This window comes from Silene latifolia, chromosome 10 (genome assembly GCF_048544455.1).
Source record: "Silene latifolia isolate original U9 population chromosome 10, ASM4854445v1, whole genome shotgun sequence".
In the NCBI taxonomy this organism is placed as follows: Eukaryota; Viridiplantae; Streptophyta; class Magnoliopsida; order Caryophyllales; family Caryophyllaceae; genus Silene; species Silene latifolia.
The window spans coordinates 7,669,082-7,686,831 of record NC_133535.1 but is presented as its reverse complement, the minus strand read 5'-3'; the positions used below and the strand labels follow the sequence as shown (position 1 = coordinate 7,686,831).

The 17,750-nt window shown below is 34.0% G+C and overlaps 2 protein-coding genes across 2 annotated transcripts; one reads left to right on the top strand and one right to left on the bottom strand.

Moving 5' to 3' along the window:
* Nucleotides 1-9,111: 9,111 nt before the first annotated feature.
* On the top strand, nt 9,112-10,810 carry LOC141604937 (large ribosomal subunit protein P1-like). The gene is made up of 3 exons (XM_074423515.1): nt 9,112-9,252; nt 9,425-9,631; nt 10,570-10,810. Exons 1-3 carry the CDS (start codon nt 9,184-9,186, stop codon nt 10,624-10,626), a joined length of 333 nt encoding a protein of 110 aa, XP_074279616.1. The 5' UTR covers nt 9,112-9,183; the 3' UTR covers nt 10,627-10,810.
* A 703-nt stretch (nt 10,811-11,513) lies between these two features.
* Nucleotides 11,514-17,043, bottom strand: LOC141604936 (granule-bound starch synthase 1, chloroplastic/amyloplastic). Its single transcript, XM_074423514.1, has 14 exons — nt 16,919-17,043; nt 15,649-16,000; nt 14,903-14,983; nt 14,692-14,790; nt 14,499-14,588; nt 14,349-14,412; nt 14,167-14,267; nt 13,608-13,717; nt 13,285-13,528; nt 13,028-13,204; nt 12,691-12,882; nt 12,511-12,597; nt 12,071-12,199; nt 11,514-11,974 (listed from the first exon to the last, which is right to left on the bottom strand). Exons 2-14 carry the CDS (start codon nt 15,982-15,984, stop codon nt 11,858-11,860), a joined length of 1,827 nt encoding a protein of 608 aa, XP_074279615.1. The 5' UTR covers nt 15,985-16,000; nt 16,919-17,043; the 3' UTR covers nt 11,514-11,857.
* Nucleotides 17,044-17,750: the final 707 nt, after the last annotated feature.

The following is a 17,750-nucleotide window of genomic DNA, read 5'->3' as shown; positions in this document are numbered from 1 at the left end:
TGAGCTATTTTCTTTGCTAAACCACATATGTATGGATAGACATTCTCATTGTAGATTTTGATTACATTATTTTTCAATCGTTATGGTACTTCTGGACCACAAACTAATTTCACATGTTTAGCATGAAGCTCATTTACATCATTATCATTATTCTCATATGCTCAAACTTCAGGTTGAGACAATAACAATTTCAAATAAACTCTATAGGAGTTTTGATGTTCCATTTTAGAACTAATCACGATATCTTTCAATCGTATTGTAGAGGTTTATATATTTCATCAAGAGTTTTCAATAGCTCAATTGATTAACCATTAACAATTGATGATCATTTATAAGAGGCTGTAAAATATATTTCTCCTTTTAAACATTTATCAAAGTATAACAATATAATTAATTATGTGCATGCGCATGATATGTAACTAAATCTAAACAACAATAAAACAATGCAATAATGTATAATGTATATATAATAACACTAAGATGCACATGATAAACTTATTAACTAAAATGCACATGATGATGACTCAAAATGCAAATTGTACAGTTTCTTTTCCAATAATCATAATCTGAATTGACTTCAGGTCAATGAATGGACTTCGAGTCCATGAGCTCATTCATAATCATAGATTATATGTCGACAATTAAAATGGACTTAAATATAAGATCCCCATTTTCTAGTCCATTAATTTTCGCGCGCAAATGCATATCGGTTCCTTAAACATATCGATATAATTTCAACATCTCGTGATATTGTCAGTACTGAATCAGTGGTATCTGAATATATTTGGTACCATTCCTTTTTTTATATAGGCCATCTATTATCATTCAGATATCTATGTCACTTCCGGGACATCCAAATTTCTTTACTCCATAGGAGTACCAACTGCTCATGCTTGCCGTTTTCTTATTACTTGAAATATGTGAACCGATATGACTCTCACACTACATTCCACGTGTGGCTATTGTTCAATTTGGCAAGAATCAAATTTTCATTACATATATTTTCTATGACTAATTTATAGCTCGCTATACCACATATAGGGCTAATTTGTCTATAATTAAATCATAGATTTCAATGTATGAACATATTTTGATAAGGTGATGAAAGCGGTATCATAATACATCTTCATTACCAAATGAATACCATCATTTGTAATTCCATGAACCTCTATTTGATGTATTTCTTTGTTGAAAACAAACTGCTGAACTTCAGGTTCAGTTGGGGATAATATACTTGTTTGTTTTTCCAGCTTTTCCTTATCATTCTCCCCCTAAAGGTGGTAAAAACAATAACCAATGTATAGTCTACAATTATATCATAACCACCTTAGACTTTAATTTCTCATCTTATCAATGAGATTTTATATGGGCATTTTGTTGTACAATCTATATATATACATAAAAGAGAGTTTTTTCGAGCGATTCTAGAGCGTCCACATCATCAAAAATTAATTTAGGAAAGTTTCATAAATAATATTTTCCACATAAAAAATAAAGTGGAGAATCTTTTAATTATTATAATATCTATATTTCCTATTTTATATTCATGAGAAGTTTCTAATTTTTATATAAAAACTTTGACATTTCATTTGGCAAAAAAATGTCGTTATAAAAATTATGAAGATACTATAATCAGATTCGTGGTAAAAAATGCTTTCATTAGAGTATAGATTTCATATGATTTGCACATATTAACGATGGTGTACTTCTTAGTATGTTATATGTCCCACATTGAAAAATAATGTTAGTGTGGTGATTATAATACGTATAAATTATAGAATTGTCCCATATCGAAAGATTAACATAAGGTGGGTGATCCTATGATTATAAATAGGAGTCATCATTGGAACCTATATACCAACCAAAAACCTTTTGAGTCTCTTAAGAATTATTTTGGAGAGCTCTTAAGGGTGTGTTTGGATTGAGGGATTTGGAGGGAAAGGGAAGGGAGGGAATTGGAAGGATGAGAAATCCATTGTTTGGTTACCAAAATGAAGGTAGAAGGATTTGGAGGGAAGGGAAAATAGATCCCTCCATTTCCCTCCTACAAGACAAATTATTTCCCCATCAATATAGGCAAGATTTGGAGGGAAAACCACTACCTCTTCCATTCTCCCTCCCCTCCCCTTCTCTTCCTTTCCCTTCCCTCCTTCCCCCTCCCCTCCCTTTCCCTCATTTTTTCCTATCCAAACACACCCTAAGAGTTTATATCATTATATTCACAGTATGATATATATATTTTCTATATTATGTATTATATTCAAGTGATGTTTATAATCTTTATATAAAAACTTATACATCTCATTTGCCAAAAAAGTATTATAAAAAAATTATGAAAATTATATTATAATAGATTCTTGGTAAAAGAAATGCTAGCATTAGAATATAGTACAGAGTATCATATTATTTGCATATATTTTTAATTATGATAAAAAATTAAAAACAAACGTACGAATATTAATAAATAGTACTACCTCCATTCAAAACCAAATACAACATTTTCATTTACACACTTGCCAAGACACAAATTACAACGTAAATATCTTTAAGTTTACAATATAAAAGATTTAAAAATTTGATATTCTCATTGAACTTTATAGGTGAATCAAATAAGATCTCACGTGATCATATTTTGTCTTACATATTGCAAGGAATCGTAAAGATTATATTCGTTCCTGAATAGTGTAAAAAAAGGAATGTTGTATTTGGTCTTGAATCGAGGGAGTATAGTGTTTGCTCATTATTATTAACCCGGGTTAGATGTCGAATTATGTGCGAAAAAGATGGTACATTTCTAAGTATGTTATTTGTCCCACATTGAAAAATATGTTGGTGTGGTGAATATATTACATATAAATAATAAAGTTGTCCCACATCAAAAGTTTAACATAAGGTGGTGATCATATGATTATAAATAGAATGCATTCATAGAACCTAAATACCAACCCAAAACCTTTCGAGTCTCTTAAACATTGTCTTGAAGATCTCTTAAGAGTTTATATAATTATCTCCACGGTATGATATATATATATTTTTTATTTTATGTCCAAGGGATGTTTATAATTTTATATAAAAACTTATACATCTCATTTAGCAAAAAAGTAACATATTTTTTTTTTGAAAAATTATATTATTAGATTCGTGGTAAATAAATGCTAGCATTAGAATATAATATCATATTATTTGCACATATTTTAATTATGATAAGAAGTTAAAAAAAAATGTACTATACGAATATTAATAAATAGTATAGTATTTGCTTATTATTATTAAACTGGGTTAGATGTCGAATTAGGTGCGAAAAAGACAGTGTATTTCTAAGTATATTGTTTGTCTCACATTGAAAAATAATGTAGGTGTGGTAAATATACTACATATAAATAGTTGAATTGTCCCACATTAGAAGATTATCATGAGGTGAGGTATCACATGATTATAAAGAGGAGTCATATTTGAAACTTAGGGGTATCAACCCAAAATCTTTTGAATCGCTTAAATATTATCTTAGAGAGTTCTTATAAGAGTTTGTATTAACGACAAACCTTTGTTACAGCAATAGAATACAAATATTAATCACGTAGATACTTATAAAAGAGATTATATATTACTATATTAGTGATATTATAATGTTTATTTTAAGACAATCGATAATATAATAACTTTATTTAAGACAAAATCATAATTAAAAAATAAAATGGGTGCTAAATATACGTAAATTGGTTACTAATGTGTCAGATATAATGATAATCTCTGCACTAAAATAAAAAATTTATGAATTATAATACAATCAAGTGTTGCATAAAAAGATCTTGAATTCACAAACAAATCAATAATGAGCTTTTTACTTTGATAAATAATAGAATTAAATCTTTTTAACTTTCAAATATAGGTAATTATTACGCCTCATTACATTTGAGTAACTAAAACACATCATAATTTTTAACCATTAATCAAAATCGCACAAGAAAAGGAAAATATTTTGCATTTGTTAATACATTTTATTGCTTCGTCAATTACATCTTAAAAGCCGTGTTAGGAAAAAAATGAAATTTAAATCATATCATTTGTACATATTTTAATTATGATAATAAATGGAAAAAAACGTACGAATATAAATAGATAGTATAGTATTTTCTCATTATTAAATCGGGTTGGATATCGAAATAGGTGCAAAAAACATGGTGTACTTTTTCGTATGTTATTTGTCCTACATTGAAAAATAATGTAGGTGTAGTAAATATACTACATATAAAAAGTTGAATTGTCCCACATCAGAAAATTATCATAAGGTGGGTGATCTTAAAAATTAATTTAGGAAAGTATCATAAATAATATTTTTTGATGTAAAAAATAAAGTGGAGAATATTTTAATTATTATAATATTTATGTCCTATATTATATTCAAGTGATGTTTCTAATTTTTATATAAAAACTTTTACATTTCATTTGGCAAAAAAATATCGTTAAGAAAATTATGAAAATAACATAATTTGATTCGTGGTAAAAATGATATCATTAGCAAAAAGATTTCATATAATTTATACATATATAAAATTGTGTACTTCTTAGTATGTTATATGTACCATATTGAAAAATAATGTAGGATTATATAAAAATAATAGAATTGTTCCACATCGAAAAATTAACATAAGATGTGGTAGTCTTATGATTATAAATATGAGACACCCTTGGAACTTAGGTACAACATCTTTTGTGTCTCTTAAATAAGTTGCTTTGACTTTTGATCATATCTAAATAAATGATTAGACATAAGATGTAAATATTAAGACCTTATAACCATTTTTTGTTACTAAGTTAATTACCCCGTTGCAACGCACGGGCATCCAAACTAGTAACAGAATATTTGAGGGAGTAACCTATTATGCAGTTGGATTTTAATGTGCTGAATCACAATGCCCAATTTAAGAGATCAATGATTTCATTAATATTAAAATGTGATATTTAATCACTAACAACTACTCCAGAATCAATATGTTCCAACAAGTCACACAATATAGTGTCAATCCATACATGAACATTTAAGTTCTTTTTATATATTGAGTAGTGTTTAGATCTCTAACATCATATAGTCAATCTCAGTGTAGTGTCTTGCCTTTAATAAAATCTCTACACGAGAGTATTTCAGCACTTATTTTTCCTTTATGATAAACTTCAGGTTTATCAATACGGGTATAATAGGAACCCGGATGGCCGTAATTGTCACATTTTAACCATTTCATGTCAACTTTCTTAATTTTCCCACAATCCATGACAATCTTTCATAAATAATGTGACATAGGACAACAAAATGTGTCTCATAAATCAATTCATGGACTATACAACCAGTTGTATATGTTGTACGGTGTAGAATCTGAGCTTTGTGATAAAGTATCCGAGCTTTATGTTAAAGAATATGAGCTTTATTAGAAAGTATTGAGTTTATCCATTTACACATTAAAAACATGAACTTTAAATTAGCTCAGAAAGAATACACATAAGCTCGAATTCTTATACTTGGTTGTACCATGCTTATGGTACAACTAGATGTATAATCCTATTTGTGCTCATAAATATAGGCAAGACTAATCAATATTTCTTTAGAAAACATTGGTCATTAATTAAAACTAATCACGATAGTGTTTTGACCGGAGCAATATAGCCATAAAAATATTGCCATAAACAATTCTTGCGTGCACTATATAAGATCACAAATACAAATTTTGTTTAATGCATAATACATAACATTAAACTAACCTTTAATACATTAAATTATATTTTAACGCATGACGTTGAGAATTGAGATGCACAATAGAAACAAATCATTTATCAGAACAAAATTATTATACACTAACATGCTACGTACCACTAATACTAATACAATAATTAAATTGTCTTTTATGAAACAATGTGTAGTATTAGTTAGAATCAAGCAAGTAGAAGTTTTAGGTAAGTAAACTTGCATGGCATTAGAATCAATTAAGATATTTGGTGGTTAACTTAGTACACAAACCAAACTGATGACAAGTCTGTTGAGGATTTGATTCAAAGTATAGATTTCCATGAACAAAACGTTTTGGGTATTAGATTGAAAATAAAATATATTTTTTTCTTTTAAGTAAATAAAACTTGCGAGTATTATATCATATATCCAAACCAATTATCGTTTAATATTTAATAGGCCTAATCCATGAATACAACAATTATAAAAAAAAATCTAAAAACAATATCACGCATAAAGTATATATCTTGCACAAATAACATTATACCTCCAGTGGTACAATAACATCATACAACCAAGTTATATCTTATCGAGCTTATGTGTAATTTTATTGAGCTTTCTTAAAGTTAATTTTTGTATGTTTAAGTGGGTGAATTCAGAAATTTTATGGTATAGCTCGACTTCTTTAAAACAAAACTCGAAAACTTTATTATATAGCTCGGATTTTAGAGTATACAACTGGGTACAACTGGTTGTAGGATCTATTAACTGTATATCTTGGCCTTACCTTATCATTAGAGTCGTAAGAGATGATCAAAGTGCCGCAAGTGATAATTTTAAGTTGTTTATAGTCAAAGTTTAAAACATATGCTATGAAGTATAAATTTACTGTACCTAAGTAAACCAACCCAATAAGGAGTAACAATTTCATATACTCGTATTTATATAGACCGTTAAGTATTGCTATGTGTATGTACTCACCAATGGGCATAAATAAGAAAATTAGGCGATATAGTATATAAGAAAAAATAAAATTTAATCAAGTTATGTGTCAATTAGTACTTATTTTACACTACATTGTCTGCACAATCATCATTAAAACAACAATTGAAATTGATAAAACGTAATATATGCACTACATGAAATTTGGAAATATGTAAGAATTGTAAACTTCTGGTCATAATTTCAACACTATGAACTTCGGGCCATAGTGTGTATATCAAAATTTCAATTCGTATATTATATTTTTTTCTTTCTCATATCGAATTTCCAGTGTCTATGAGCCACACACGACTTCTCATGAGATATTTTCTTTCAGTGAAAAATAATTTGGCTCAATCAAGGCTCACAACATTAGGCTTATCATAATGCCATGTTTTCGATCTCTGCTACATACAGAGTCTTAATGAGATGTCACATTCAATTCAAGGAATGGATCTTAAATTCCAAATTTCATTATATTGTTCAACTTCAGGTGAACATGAATAAATTCACAAATAAATTTGCCCTTCAAAAAGACCGCTTTAAACTCAATTACGGTTCCTAAATTCATAGATGTGAACTTCTGGCCATTATCATTTACATAAGGCTTTTGGCCACTTATTCTTATACAATATGAATATATTGTATTGATGAGACGGTGTTAAATTATTACACACCTTTAAAACTTTGAACTTCGGGTCAAAGTTATAATATGGAAATATCTACTAATCTTTATAAAATAAAACAAATCAGAACACAAGATAAATTAATAGCTACCGTATTTCCTTAAAAAAAATGTGAAACAAAATTTTAAAAAAATAAAATAAATGAACATAAATTATAATCTAATCAAGTGTGAACATAAATTAACGTGGCATGTTGTGGTGTATTGATTAGCATGTGTCAATGTAATATTTACTCCTTTGTATATGTCAAGGTTTTGATTAATACGTTCGTTTATTAAATTGGTGTTTCACGCGAGTAAGAGATTAGTAGCGCACCTGTTTATTGGAAATAAGCATTAGGGTTAGAGACTCGTGCTGATAACGTGTTGTGAAATAAAGAGGAGAGAATTGTAGAGAGAAGGTAGAGAATATGGGAGAAACAGAACTGTATCTTATTTCATTATGAGAGGGTATATATACACATACAATGAGGGCATAGTTTCCATAAGATAATATATTCTAGAAATATTCTAAGATATGGACATCCATATAATAATATTTCATAACAGGAGGGTACTTATACTGTTGTTTTTTCTACTGATGTTTTAATTTTGGAGGCTCCTTCACCATAATTACTTATGATCCTTCGGGAAGCCATTATTGGAGTCGTAACTCCCCAAGTAGTTTTTGGCTAGTTAGTTTTATTTTTAGGGCAGACCCCTCTATTGTACCAAATAGAAAAAACATCATGCTGCTAGGTTGGGCCAATCAGTCTATCTTGTGACGAGTCAAGTAATAACCATGTGGGTGGATAAGATAAAACAAATTGCAACTTCTTAAGTATTATACTTTTGTCTTATCTATCCGACATAAGTAATACTTGACATGTCGCAAGTTTGCGACGGATACGTCCGTCACAAATGCTGCATTTGTGAGGTTGGACATATTCACTTGCTAGGTTGTAAAAAGGAAACATTTAATCTTACACGTTCCGTGACATACATATTAATCAAAACACTAATTAACTACACCCGTTAATTACAAAACACACATACCAAATTTTGCTAACTGAAATATATTAATCAAACCCGCCTATCATATATGTCACTTATAAATTATAATCCAATTTAACAACCCCTTTTTTAACTTTCTATTAATAGTCTATTACTCTACTCCATATCATTTATAATACGAAAATGAGGCACGAGTTCATGGTCTAAATTTGCACTACAGGTTGAGGCTAAAGGTATCCGAGAAGCACTAGACGAGCTAGCGCTAATGGGATTCTTCATTTGTTTTTTTTTTTTTTTTATTTTATTTTATTTAGGAAACCCTAAGAGGGATTAAATATCATTATCACGATCAAAAGAGACAAGCTCGTCAATGTTTAGCGGAAGTACACTGACCCAGAAACCTCTACCAAGCGACCAAGGCCTTACATGAGCAAGTTCATGGGCCACCCTATTACTAGAACGAATTGCCCATAAATCTTGTTACAGAAGAACGGACGCCATATGACACAAGGGATCCTATTCGACATTGAAGCTAGTTTACCTCTCTCCTGAATTATGTCGCTGATCGCCTAGCGAAATGAGCCATGAAATTGTAAGTCGGGTTTCTGTCACAACTGCCAACAAAAAAAAAAACGCTTGAATAATCCGATTGGTGAGCTGGGCCATATACCTTGGCAACATGGCCCAAAAACACACAAAGAAAAACCCTCACGAAAACATGAACCCCTATAAAACCACACCCCACCACACCATTAATCAAACTTTCTCAAAACCCTAGTGCAAAACCGCAACTCCATTAACGAAGATGTCGACCTCAGAACTTGGTTGCACTTACGCCGCTCTCGCCCTTTACGATGACGGCATCGCCATTAACGTATTTCTTCTTCTTCTCTTACTCTTTGATTATTTTAAAGGTTTCTATAGCATATATTTATGTTATTGTGTTTTAATTAAAATATACCTCACATATATTCAATCTCGTATTACGGTGAATAATTGAATGTTATTTGAATTTGGGAATGTGATTTGCCTAATTGATTGAATAGGCTGAAAAGATTGGGTTACTGATGCAAGCTGCGAATATCAGCTTTGACTCATACTGGCCAAGCTTGTTCGCTAAGCTTCTTGAGAAGAAGGATATTGAGGATCTTATCTTGAATGCCGGTGCTGGCGGTGGTGCTGCACCTGTTGCTGCTGTTGGTGGTGGTGGTGGTGCTGCTCCGGCTGCTGAGGAAAAGAAGGAAGAGAAGAAGGTATTCATATTCTTCTTTTTCCTATGTTATTTATCGTATTAATTAATGTTCTGTAATTGGATCCTGACTTTAGAATCGGCCGTAGTTAGGTTTGTTTGAGTTTTCGATGAGCCACTCGCAAATTGATTCGTTGTTCCGTTTGCTTAATTCTATTACAGTATTTTGGTGATTGCCCCGTTATTCCAATTTTACGTGTAGCATATGACCCCGTTGCCTTTACTTTGTCTGTGCACTGTTCCCATGAGCATTGGTTGCCTCTGGTTTAGAATTGGTTCCTGAATTTAGAATCTGTCGTAGGTTTGTTTGTGTTCTCCATGAGGCGCTTGCAAATAGCTTCATTATGCCGTTTGCTTAATTCTATTACAGTATTTTGGTGATTGCCCCGTTATTCCTAATTTACGTGTAGTATATGACCCTGTTGCCTTTACTTTGTCTGTGGTTTGTTTGCGTTCTCCATGAGGCACTTGCAAATTGCTTCATTGTGCCGTTTGCTTAATTCTATTACAGTATTTCGGTGATTGCCCCGTTATTCCTTTTTAACGCGTAGCATATGACCCTGTTGCCTTTACTTTGTCTGTGCACTGTTCCCACGAGCATTGATTGCCTCTGGTTTTTCGTTCAAAACCAATATGTTTGCTTAATTCTATTACAGTATTTTGGTGATTGCCCCGTTCTTCCTATTTTACGTGTAGCATATGACCCCGTTGCCTTTACTTTGTCTGTGCACTGTTGCCATGAGCATTGATTGCTTCTGGTTTTTCGTTCAAAATCGACTAAATTGATTCAATGTGAATGTAATTGACAAAGAACTCTAGAACTCTATATGGTAAAGTTCAGTCGATGCAACGAACAGATCATATTTTCACTGTTCCCGTATTTCTGAAGGTTTTGGATGATGGTTTGCTCACCTGTGTTGTATCGAATTTGTCTGATTACAGGAGGAAGTCAAGGAAGAGAGTGATGATGAAATTGGATTCAGCTTATTCGATGATTAGACGGAGTATAATTGTTTTGTCCTCTCTTTTGTTAGTCAGTTAGTATGGTGACAGTAGCTACTATTTGTCCTCGAGAATTATATCCAGCTTTAAATTTTCTAATCCAGAAAACATCTACTGAGATTTTGCCTATGTTATGATTTCTTGGATTTACTACCAATGCTAAAGTATTTTGCTGATTTTATATCGAGATATCATGTTCATCTTTGTTGATTACTCTTCATATTATTTTGGGTTTTACTACTCACTCTGATTCGCTGCTTGGAGTGCTCCTCACGTATACCCTGAATCGGGTAAACCTGAGGGTCACTACCCTGAATCTGCTAAACCTTCCTAGGTTGTGATCCTGTTGTGAATTATGGATTTATGGTGGCGAAGCAGCTGCAGTAGGTACTTGTAAAATGCGCTGTGTCGGGTGGTGCCCGTTGATTTAACTGTTGCCTACTTTTTCTTCTGCGTGAGGACGAACTCCATTGGAGATGAGTGGAGAGTATAGACTCGAAAAACCACGGGATAATTTCCAGCTAGCTGAACAGTTGGAAATAAGGTAAAAATACAATTTTTTTTTTTTTTGGCAACGGTAAAAATAATTCTTATACAGATGGCAATGCACTTGTTTTAGTAAAACCGTAACCTAAAACGACAAAGTGAAAGTGACTGCATCGGGTAAACAAAGGGCGTCAGTTGGAAATAATTCTTATACAGATGGCAATACAATTTTTTTTTTTTTGGCAACGGTAAAAATAATTCTTATACGGACGGCAGAACACGAAGATCAACTACAGATAGAATCGAAATTTTAACTAAAACTTTCATCATCATCGCTCGAGGGACGAATATCCCTGTTATTGCCCCTTGATAGTTGATATTGACACTGCCAACAGCGATTTTACACGATAACTTGGACCATTTATTATTACTCCGAACTATGTTTCATACAGGCGGCAATAGGCATTTCCGCGCTCTGAATTACAACACTCGTTATTTTCGAGTACCTTGGTTTCGTTTTCATGCTGTTTACATCGGTCTAGCTAAACATTAACATACATTTCTAGTAGGTTTAGAGGGATTCGACTCATTCCAAGTATCATAACTTCATTAACTTGGAGCCACCTATTTGCGAATAGGTACTGTTGCTGCCACCATGACCGCCTCAAAAACGAGCTCCATAATTAGTCATGGACGATGATATTTTATACTAACTTGATATAAATAGCTTCAACTATCCCAGTTACGGAGTAGGAACATTCTCCTTCGCAAGGGGTGCGATTTCCTCGCCTTCAACTCCAGGTTCACTACCTGCAACTTCTAGGCTTAGGAGTGCTTCTTCCCACTTTTTCGCTGGCCCCTGTAAATTCATGATTTCAGTTACGTAACCATTGTCTTGGTTTTTGACTGTAACGGAGTTTATAGTTATAGCCTCAAACGGGTAAGTTCTACTCACCTTCCATGAAAGGTCTTGAGACATGCAGTTCCTGATCATTTCTTCCATGGCCGGAGTACCGTAGGCTCCAAGTGCTCTTATCACCGTCTTTGCTAATGCTTCAACATCCGCAGGATCAATTACATCACACTGCATAGAACAAGTTGTGAAATTTAACAATTTTTTTTTTTTTTTTGGGTGTTGACAGGAGTATCCCCTACCGACAGCTGGGGCAATCTCCTTCGGGGTACTGAAGGCAATTTAACGGGTTGACCGCTCCCAAGTTTAACATTTGTATACTACATTAACAATGTAATCTGTGGCGTAGTGCCTTGAAGGCTTTTGACTACGATGAGCCTTTGGTTCGATAGGAAACGGAACATGTCTCCGAAAAAAATGCTGGTATCCTAAAATGAGAATATGGTACTGCATTAGAAGAAGGAAAGGGTAATAATATTTACTTCAACATTGAAAGCTCCCATCTGAAACCCGGTATAACCTTCTTTCACTGTATCAACCAGCCCTCCTGTTGATGCAACAATCGGTACCTGCACAATAAAATTACCGTTTCTAGACGGTTAGTCCTCTTGGAACAATGTAAATTAGGAAGAACACAATAAAGTCGTGTTGAAGTGGAATACCGTTCCATATCTCATGGCGTGAAGTTGAATGAGACCACAAGGCTCAAATCTACTCGGAATCAGCATAAAGTCAGCTCCAGCTATTATCATATGGGCTAGAGGGACGTTGAATTTCGCTATGCCTATAGCCTTGCCTGGATATTTCAACTCCAGTTGCGTAAGCTGTTTCTCCATCGCCTTTTTCCCAGTTCCCTACAGTAAAAACATTACAAGCTCAGAACTTTATGACTCCCAATTAAGCTTCTGCATAAAAACTTATATGAGACGGTTTCACATATGAGCCACATTAAAGTGCCACTTTTGTCTCGATTGAGGGAACTAACGAGTTAGGACTTACTAAAACAACTATCTGGACATTCTCATCGGCCAACTGAGAGATGGCCGCATCAAGAATATCTGAACCCTTTTGCTCTTCAAGCCTACCAATGAAGCCTATCACAGGAATATCCTTATCTATCGGGAACCCAACTTCCGCTTGGAGGGCTTCTTTTATGAGGGGTTTTGCATCCATCACCTGAAAAATAGATTAAATTAGAAAACAATGGCTTGAACTGTCGAGTAAATTTTATCGCGAAATGGTAAAAAGTTTCATACAGTTGATATATCATATTTAACGGTTGTGTATTTGTCCGTCATTGGGTTCCATTCTTGAACATCCATGCCATTTACAATGCCAGTAATGCCGGTTTTGCGAAGGACATTGTCTAGTTCCACTCCCTTCTCTACACCAGAAACAAGTTCTTTCGAATAGTAAGGGCTAACAGTGAAAACTCGATCTGATTCCAAAATTGCCGCTTTCATCCAGTTTATTTTCCTTCCCTTGACCGGCTTCTCATACCTGAAATACAAGACATGAGTTACATAAAACAGGCTAGGCCTTTTTTAACTCCCTAAATTCTACTTGTACAATAGCATACCCATCAATGAAGTCGAAGGAGCTCCGAAATTGGTCCGGAAGATTGAGAAGAGGGAAGTCAGCAAATGGAAACCTGCCTTGGTATGCTATGTTGTGAATGCAGAAGGCAACCTAACAAAAGTTGAACAATATTCAGGACCATGACAGATGACAGAATTAGCTGCATTTTTAATTTTTATTTCAGGGGTGACGGACAAACTCCGCCTGTGAGTGTTTTCGGGCATTCACTGCCGGTCCCAAGCCCGGAAAAGGAGGAGGGTTGGGGTAGGTCTGTGGCAGCCAGCAAAAAAACTTGGTCACATTTTATGGACATAAATCGGAATTTGCGGTTCTAAAGGATGATTCATGTCAGCCGACCCCAAATCATTTTGGGATTAAGGCTCTGATGTTGTTGTTGGTGGTGGTGGTGGTGACGGACAAAAAAAAGACGATAATGTAAGACCAACCCAGCTAACTTAAAAACCTTATAAATATACCCATTAACCCACTCCCGCCATTACCGACTCAGTTCCGTAGATTATGGTTTCTGTTTTAGAGACCTAACAGTTGTGAAAACGTACTTTAGCGCTCTGATATATGCCGCGAGACTTGTATATACTCTTCATATAACAAGGAATTAAGGCAGTATGCCAGTCATTGCAAATGAAGACAACATCTTCACCTGCAAAAGTAGGAAAATCGATTATGTCTTGTATATAATCTTGCAGAAACTCCCGAACAAGATTTTGAACACAGAACCTACCATATACACCAGAGTAATACGGATTGCTGTTAAGAGCAAGAACTCTAGGCGCTTCCAGAGCCGCCTAAAACCAGAAAAGATAATCAATCCCTTTCTGAAGAAAAATACAATTAGATACGCAAGCATTGCAAAATTGTCACGAAAAGTCACCTGGCATAGAAGGCTGTAGCGGAGTTCATTATCCTCGTAATCTTCACCAGCAATAGGACCATATACTTTTGCTCCTGTTTTCCCCCAAACCTAATATTCAAGTATAAGAGAATCATCAATCGCCTATAAAAAAACTCGCCATGTATATACTTCAGTTCAAAACAGAAAACCAAAGTGAAAACATAGGACCAACCTTCTCCAGAAATATTGGGTGGTCAACAAAGACACGGTCTACTCCACGCTTGTAGCAATGAAAGAACCGGACCTCTTCTGTTCTATCGCCAACTTTCACCTACAGATGATAGATAGTGAATGAGAACCCAAAAGGGAAGTAGAACTGTACAAATTCTGAGTGGACTGTGAAGGAGAAACCAACTGAATTCTTAGGAATGATAGAAACATACTTCAACTGTAACACTTGTATCCCAAGCATCTTTGTATTGGTCATACCGTGGAGCAATTGTCATAACTCGATGTCCATTTGCCTAACAATAAACAACAACGCCTTAGTCCTACAGAATTCAGGGTCTGCTAACACGAAAAATTTAGAGTAATTGTCATGGTGGGAAAAGTTTACGGAGCTAATGATAAGCCTGTTTGGTAATGCTATGAATGTTATGTGTACTGCATGACCTCAGACAATTACGACATGATAAAAAGGTCATTCGGATTGAGTCTGGGTATGGTCATTTCAGATGTCTTATACACTTCGAGTTTGTTAATTTTGGGATTTGTGCTTCTTCCACTTGTGCCTTTAACGGATCATTTTGGATACAGGTCACTTTGGGTCAAGTTACTGTCGACTCAGTGGTTATAGATCTGGTCAATCGGATTAATTAAGGCCATTCTAGGTTCTGTCAACAACGATTTTCGTTAACTATCTACAATAGATGGGTAGCAGTACAAACAAATTGAAGTTGAAACCATAACATCGATTTTCGTTTACTTCTTAGATAATCCTATGTCTAATTCCAAAGGTCCATTTCAAGACTAGCAAAGTCGGGACAAGTCATATACGGGTTATCCTATTCAGGTCTACATCAAGTCTCATACTCCGAAAACAGGCTACTCATGTGGGGTCAAGTGGTCAACTCACTATCACCAAGTGTAATCAACATACAAAAATCATTCAAAGAAGGAAAGACCTTACCGCCATAGCCGGTGGCAAACCGCCAAGAACATCACCAAGACCACCGGTTTTACTCCAAGGAGCGACCTCAGTACCGACAAAAATCAACCCCATACCACTACCACACACAATAACTCCCCATGACTGTCCATTTTGCTTCTTTTGTGCATGTCTTCTACCTTGTCTCGAATTCATCTTAGTAATAACACCATTTCTAGACAATTTATCAGCATTGTTCAAAGGCCTTAATCCTACATAACTCACTGACTGACTTCTTAAACAATTATCAGCAGGAGCAGCATCATAGCATGTTGTTGAGCCTCTCAACGCGTAATTTGAAGCCGTTAAAGCCGCCATCTAATCACTTAATTTTCTGAAATGATCATATACATGAGAATAAGCTCAACAATATTATAATTACCATAATTCTACAACCATTCTCCTCTAATTTCCATTTTCTGGTTTAATTACAGTGAATTCACACAATTCAATTGTTTGGTACTCCCTCTATCCGAGTAAATACTTATTCAAGGAAATGTAAACTAGAACTACCGACCGGAACGGAGAGACCAGTGGTGGAGCTAGGGGGTTAGCAGAGGAGGCGGTCGCCCCCTCTGACGGATGAAATTTTCGAGGTTTTTAGTTAAATTTTTCAAATTTTTTTCAAATGTACCTTAGATCATTACTTGTTCGTCCCCTAAAATTTTCCGCCCCCTAAATTTGAATCCTGGCTCCGCCACTTGGAAAGACTAAATAACTAACTAATTACAGAGAAATTGGGACAAAATGAAAGAAAATCCATGTTATTGAGTTTTTTTAATCAAAATTCCATCAAAAAATGTCAAAAAGACAAATTTGATACTGACGGGATTTGAACCGGGTCGTCATAATTCCACCATTTTGGGGGTGAAGGAAACTATTGTTTTGTTTAACAATCACTTTTCTCCCTATTTCTAACAAAATTCAAGTAATTATGCTAACTAAACAAGTAACATTAGCTCAATTTCTACCACATTCTTAACTTTCCAACCTATCCAATACTACCTCCGTCCTGATCAATAGTTTACCTTTGTTAAAAATCCTCCTAACCGAAAACACAATAGATAACTATTGATCAGGACGGAGTTAAATAACTACTCCCTTTGTCCCAATCATTTGTTTGCGTGTGAGGGTAGTTTAATTAAAGGCAAACAAATAATTGGGAGTAGAAATTAACATTCATAATTCATTTTACAAAAAACATTTAGCTAAATAAAGAAAAAACATGAAAATTGAACAAGTTAACACTTACAAGAAAGAAGGCTAAGCTTGAAAATTGAAAATGGTGATCAAAATTTACTGAAAATGGAGTGTATTTGTAATGGTGCATGGACATGGTACGTGAAGAGCTAAAAAAACAAGGCCCAAAAAACACGTGGGCTTTGTGGTTTGGTGTTTAGTACAGTACTAGTTGTTTGTATGGGGGCCCACTTGTTGAGAAATAACCACCGTTGGTTTTTTTTCTTTCTTTCTTTTTTTTTTTTTTTTTTGATGAGTGGTTTAAATTCCCAAGAAACTAAGTAGTGGGTCATTTCTGAATTTCCTGCACATGAAATAAATCATGCCAATTTGCGTTGATAAGTGTATTATGATCCGTTATGGTTGAGACATTTTTTCAACAATTTGTGTTTCTCATTTTTTGTGGTTTGGTTTTCCCCGTGGATTTGCCTGCCTTGGTTTATTCGAGTCAATCATTGTGTCCAGAAACACAAATTCTTATCAAGACGGATAAATTTTAAAAGTTAAACGAGTTAAATACATACCAAATTATATGGAGTTGCCTAAAAATAGCAAAAGTTTTGTCTTTATTACTATCATGTGGTAGTATCTACAGTAACTCATTTTAAGATTTAAGACAAATATTCCGTAATAAGCAAGACCTACTTGTCCAAAAAGGGTTCAATCAGTTGTATATAGGATAGATGGTTACCATTGACTCAGTCACTCAGGCGATTAGCTCAAGTTGGGTATACTACTTGCTAAATGAACTTTTAATACGAAATGTTACTCATATAGTATAAGAACAAAAATCTTGTATGAGACGGTTTTCCTAGTTAAACCTAGAGCTGGCCAACAGCACGGGC

What these genes read in the sequence shown, in the direction of transcription:
- LOC141604937 (XM_074423515.1), top strand. Translation starts at nt 9,184, where the DNA reads ATGTCGACCTCAGAACTTGGTTGCACTTACGCCGCTCTCGCCCTTTAC. An exon ending in ATGACGGCATCGCCATTAAC is followed by an intron (nt 9,253 to 9,424) that starts GTATTTCTTCTT and finishes TTGATTGAATAG; the next exon opens with GCTGAAAAGATTGGGTTACT. An exon ending in AAAAGAAGGAAGAGAAGAAG is followed by an intron (nt 9,632 to 10,569) that starts GTATTCATATTC and finishes GTCTGATTACAG; the next exon opens with GAGGAAGTCAAGGAAGAGAG.
- LOC141604936 (XM_074423514.1), bottom strand. Translation starts at nt 15,984, where the DNA reads ATGGCGGCTTTAACGGCTTCAAATTACGCGTTGAGAGGCTCAACAACA. An exon ending in GTTTGCCACCGGCTATGGCG is followed by an intron (nt 14,984 to 15,648) that starts GTAAGGTCTTTC and finishes GTTTATTGTTAG; the next exon opens with GCAAATGGACATCGAGTTAT. An exon ending in GCTACAGCCTTCTATGCCAG is followed by an intron (nt 14,413 to 14,498) that starts GTGACTTTTCGT and finishes TTCTGGTTTTAG; the next exon opens with GCGGCTCTGGAAGCGCCTAG.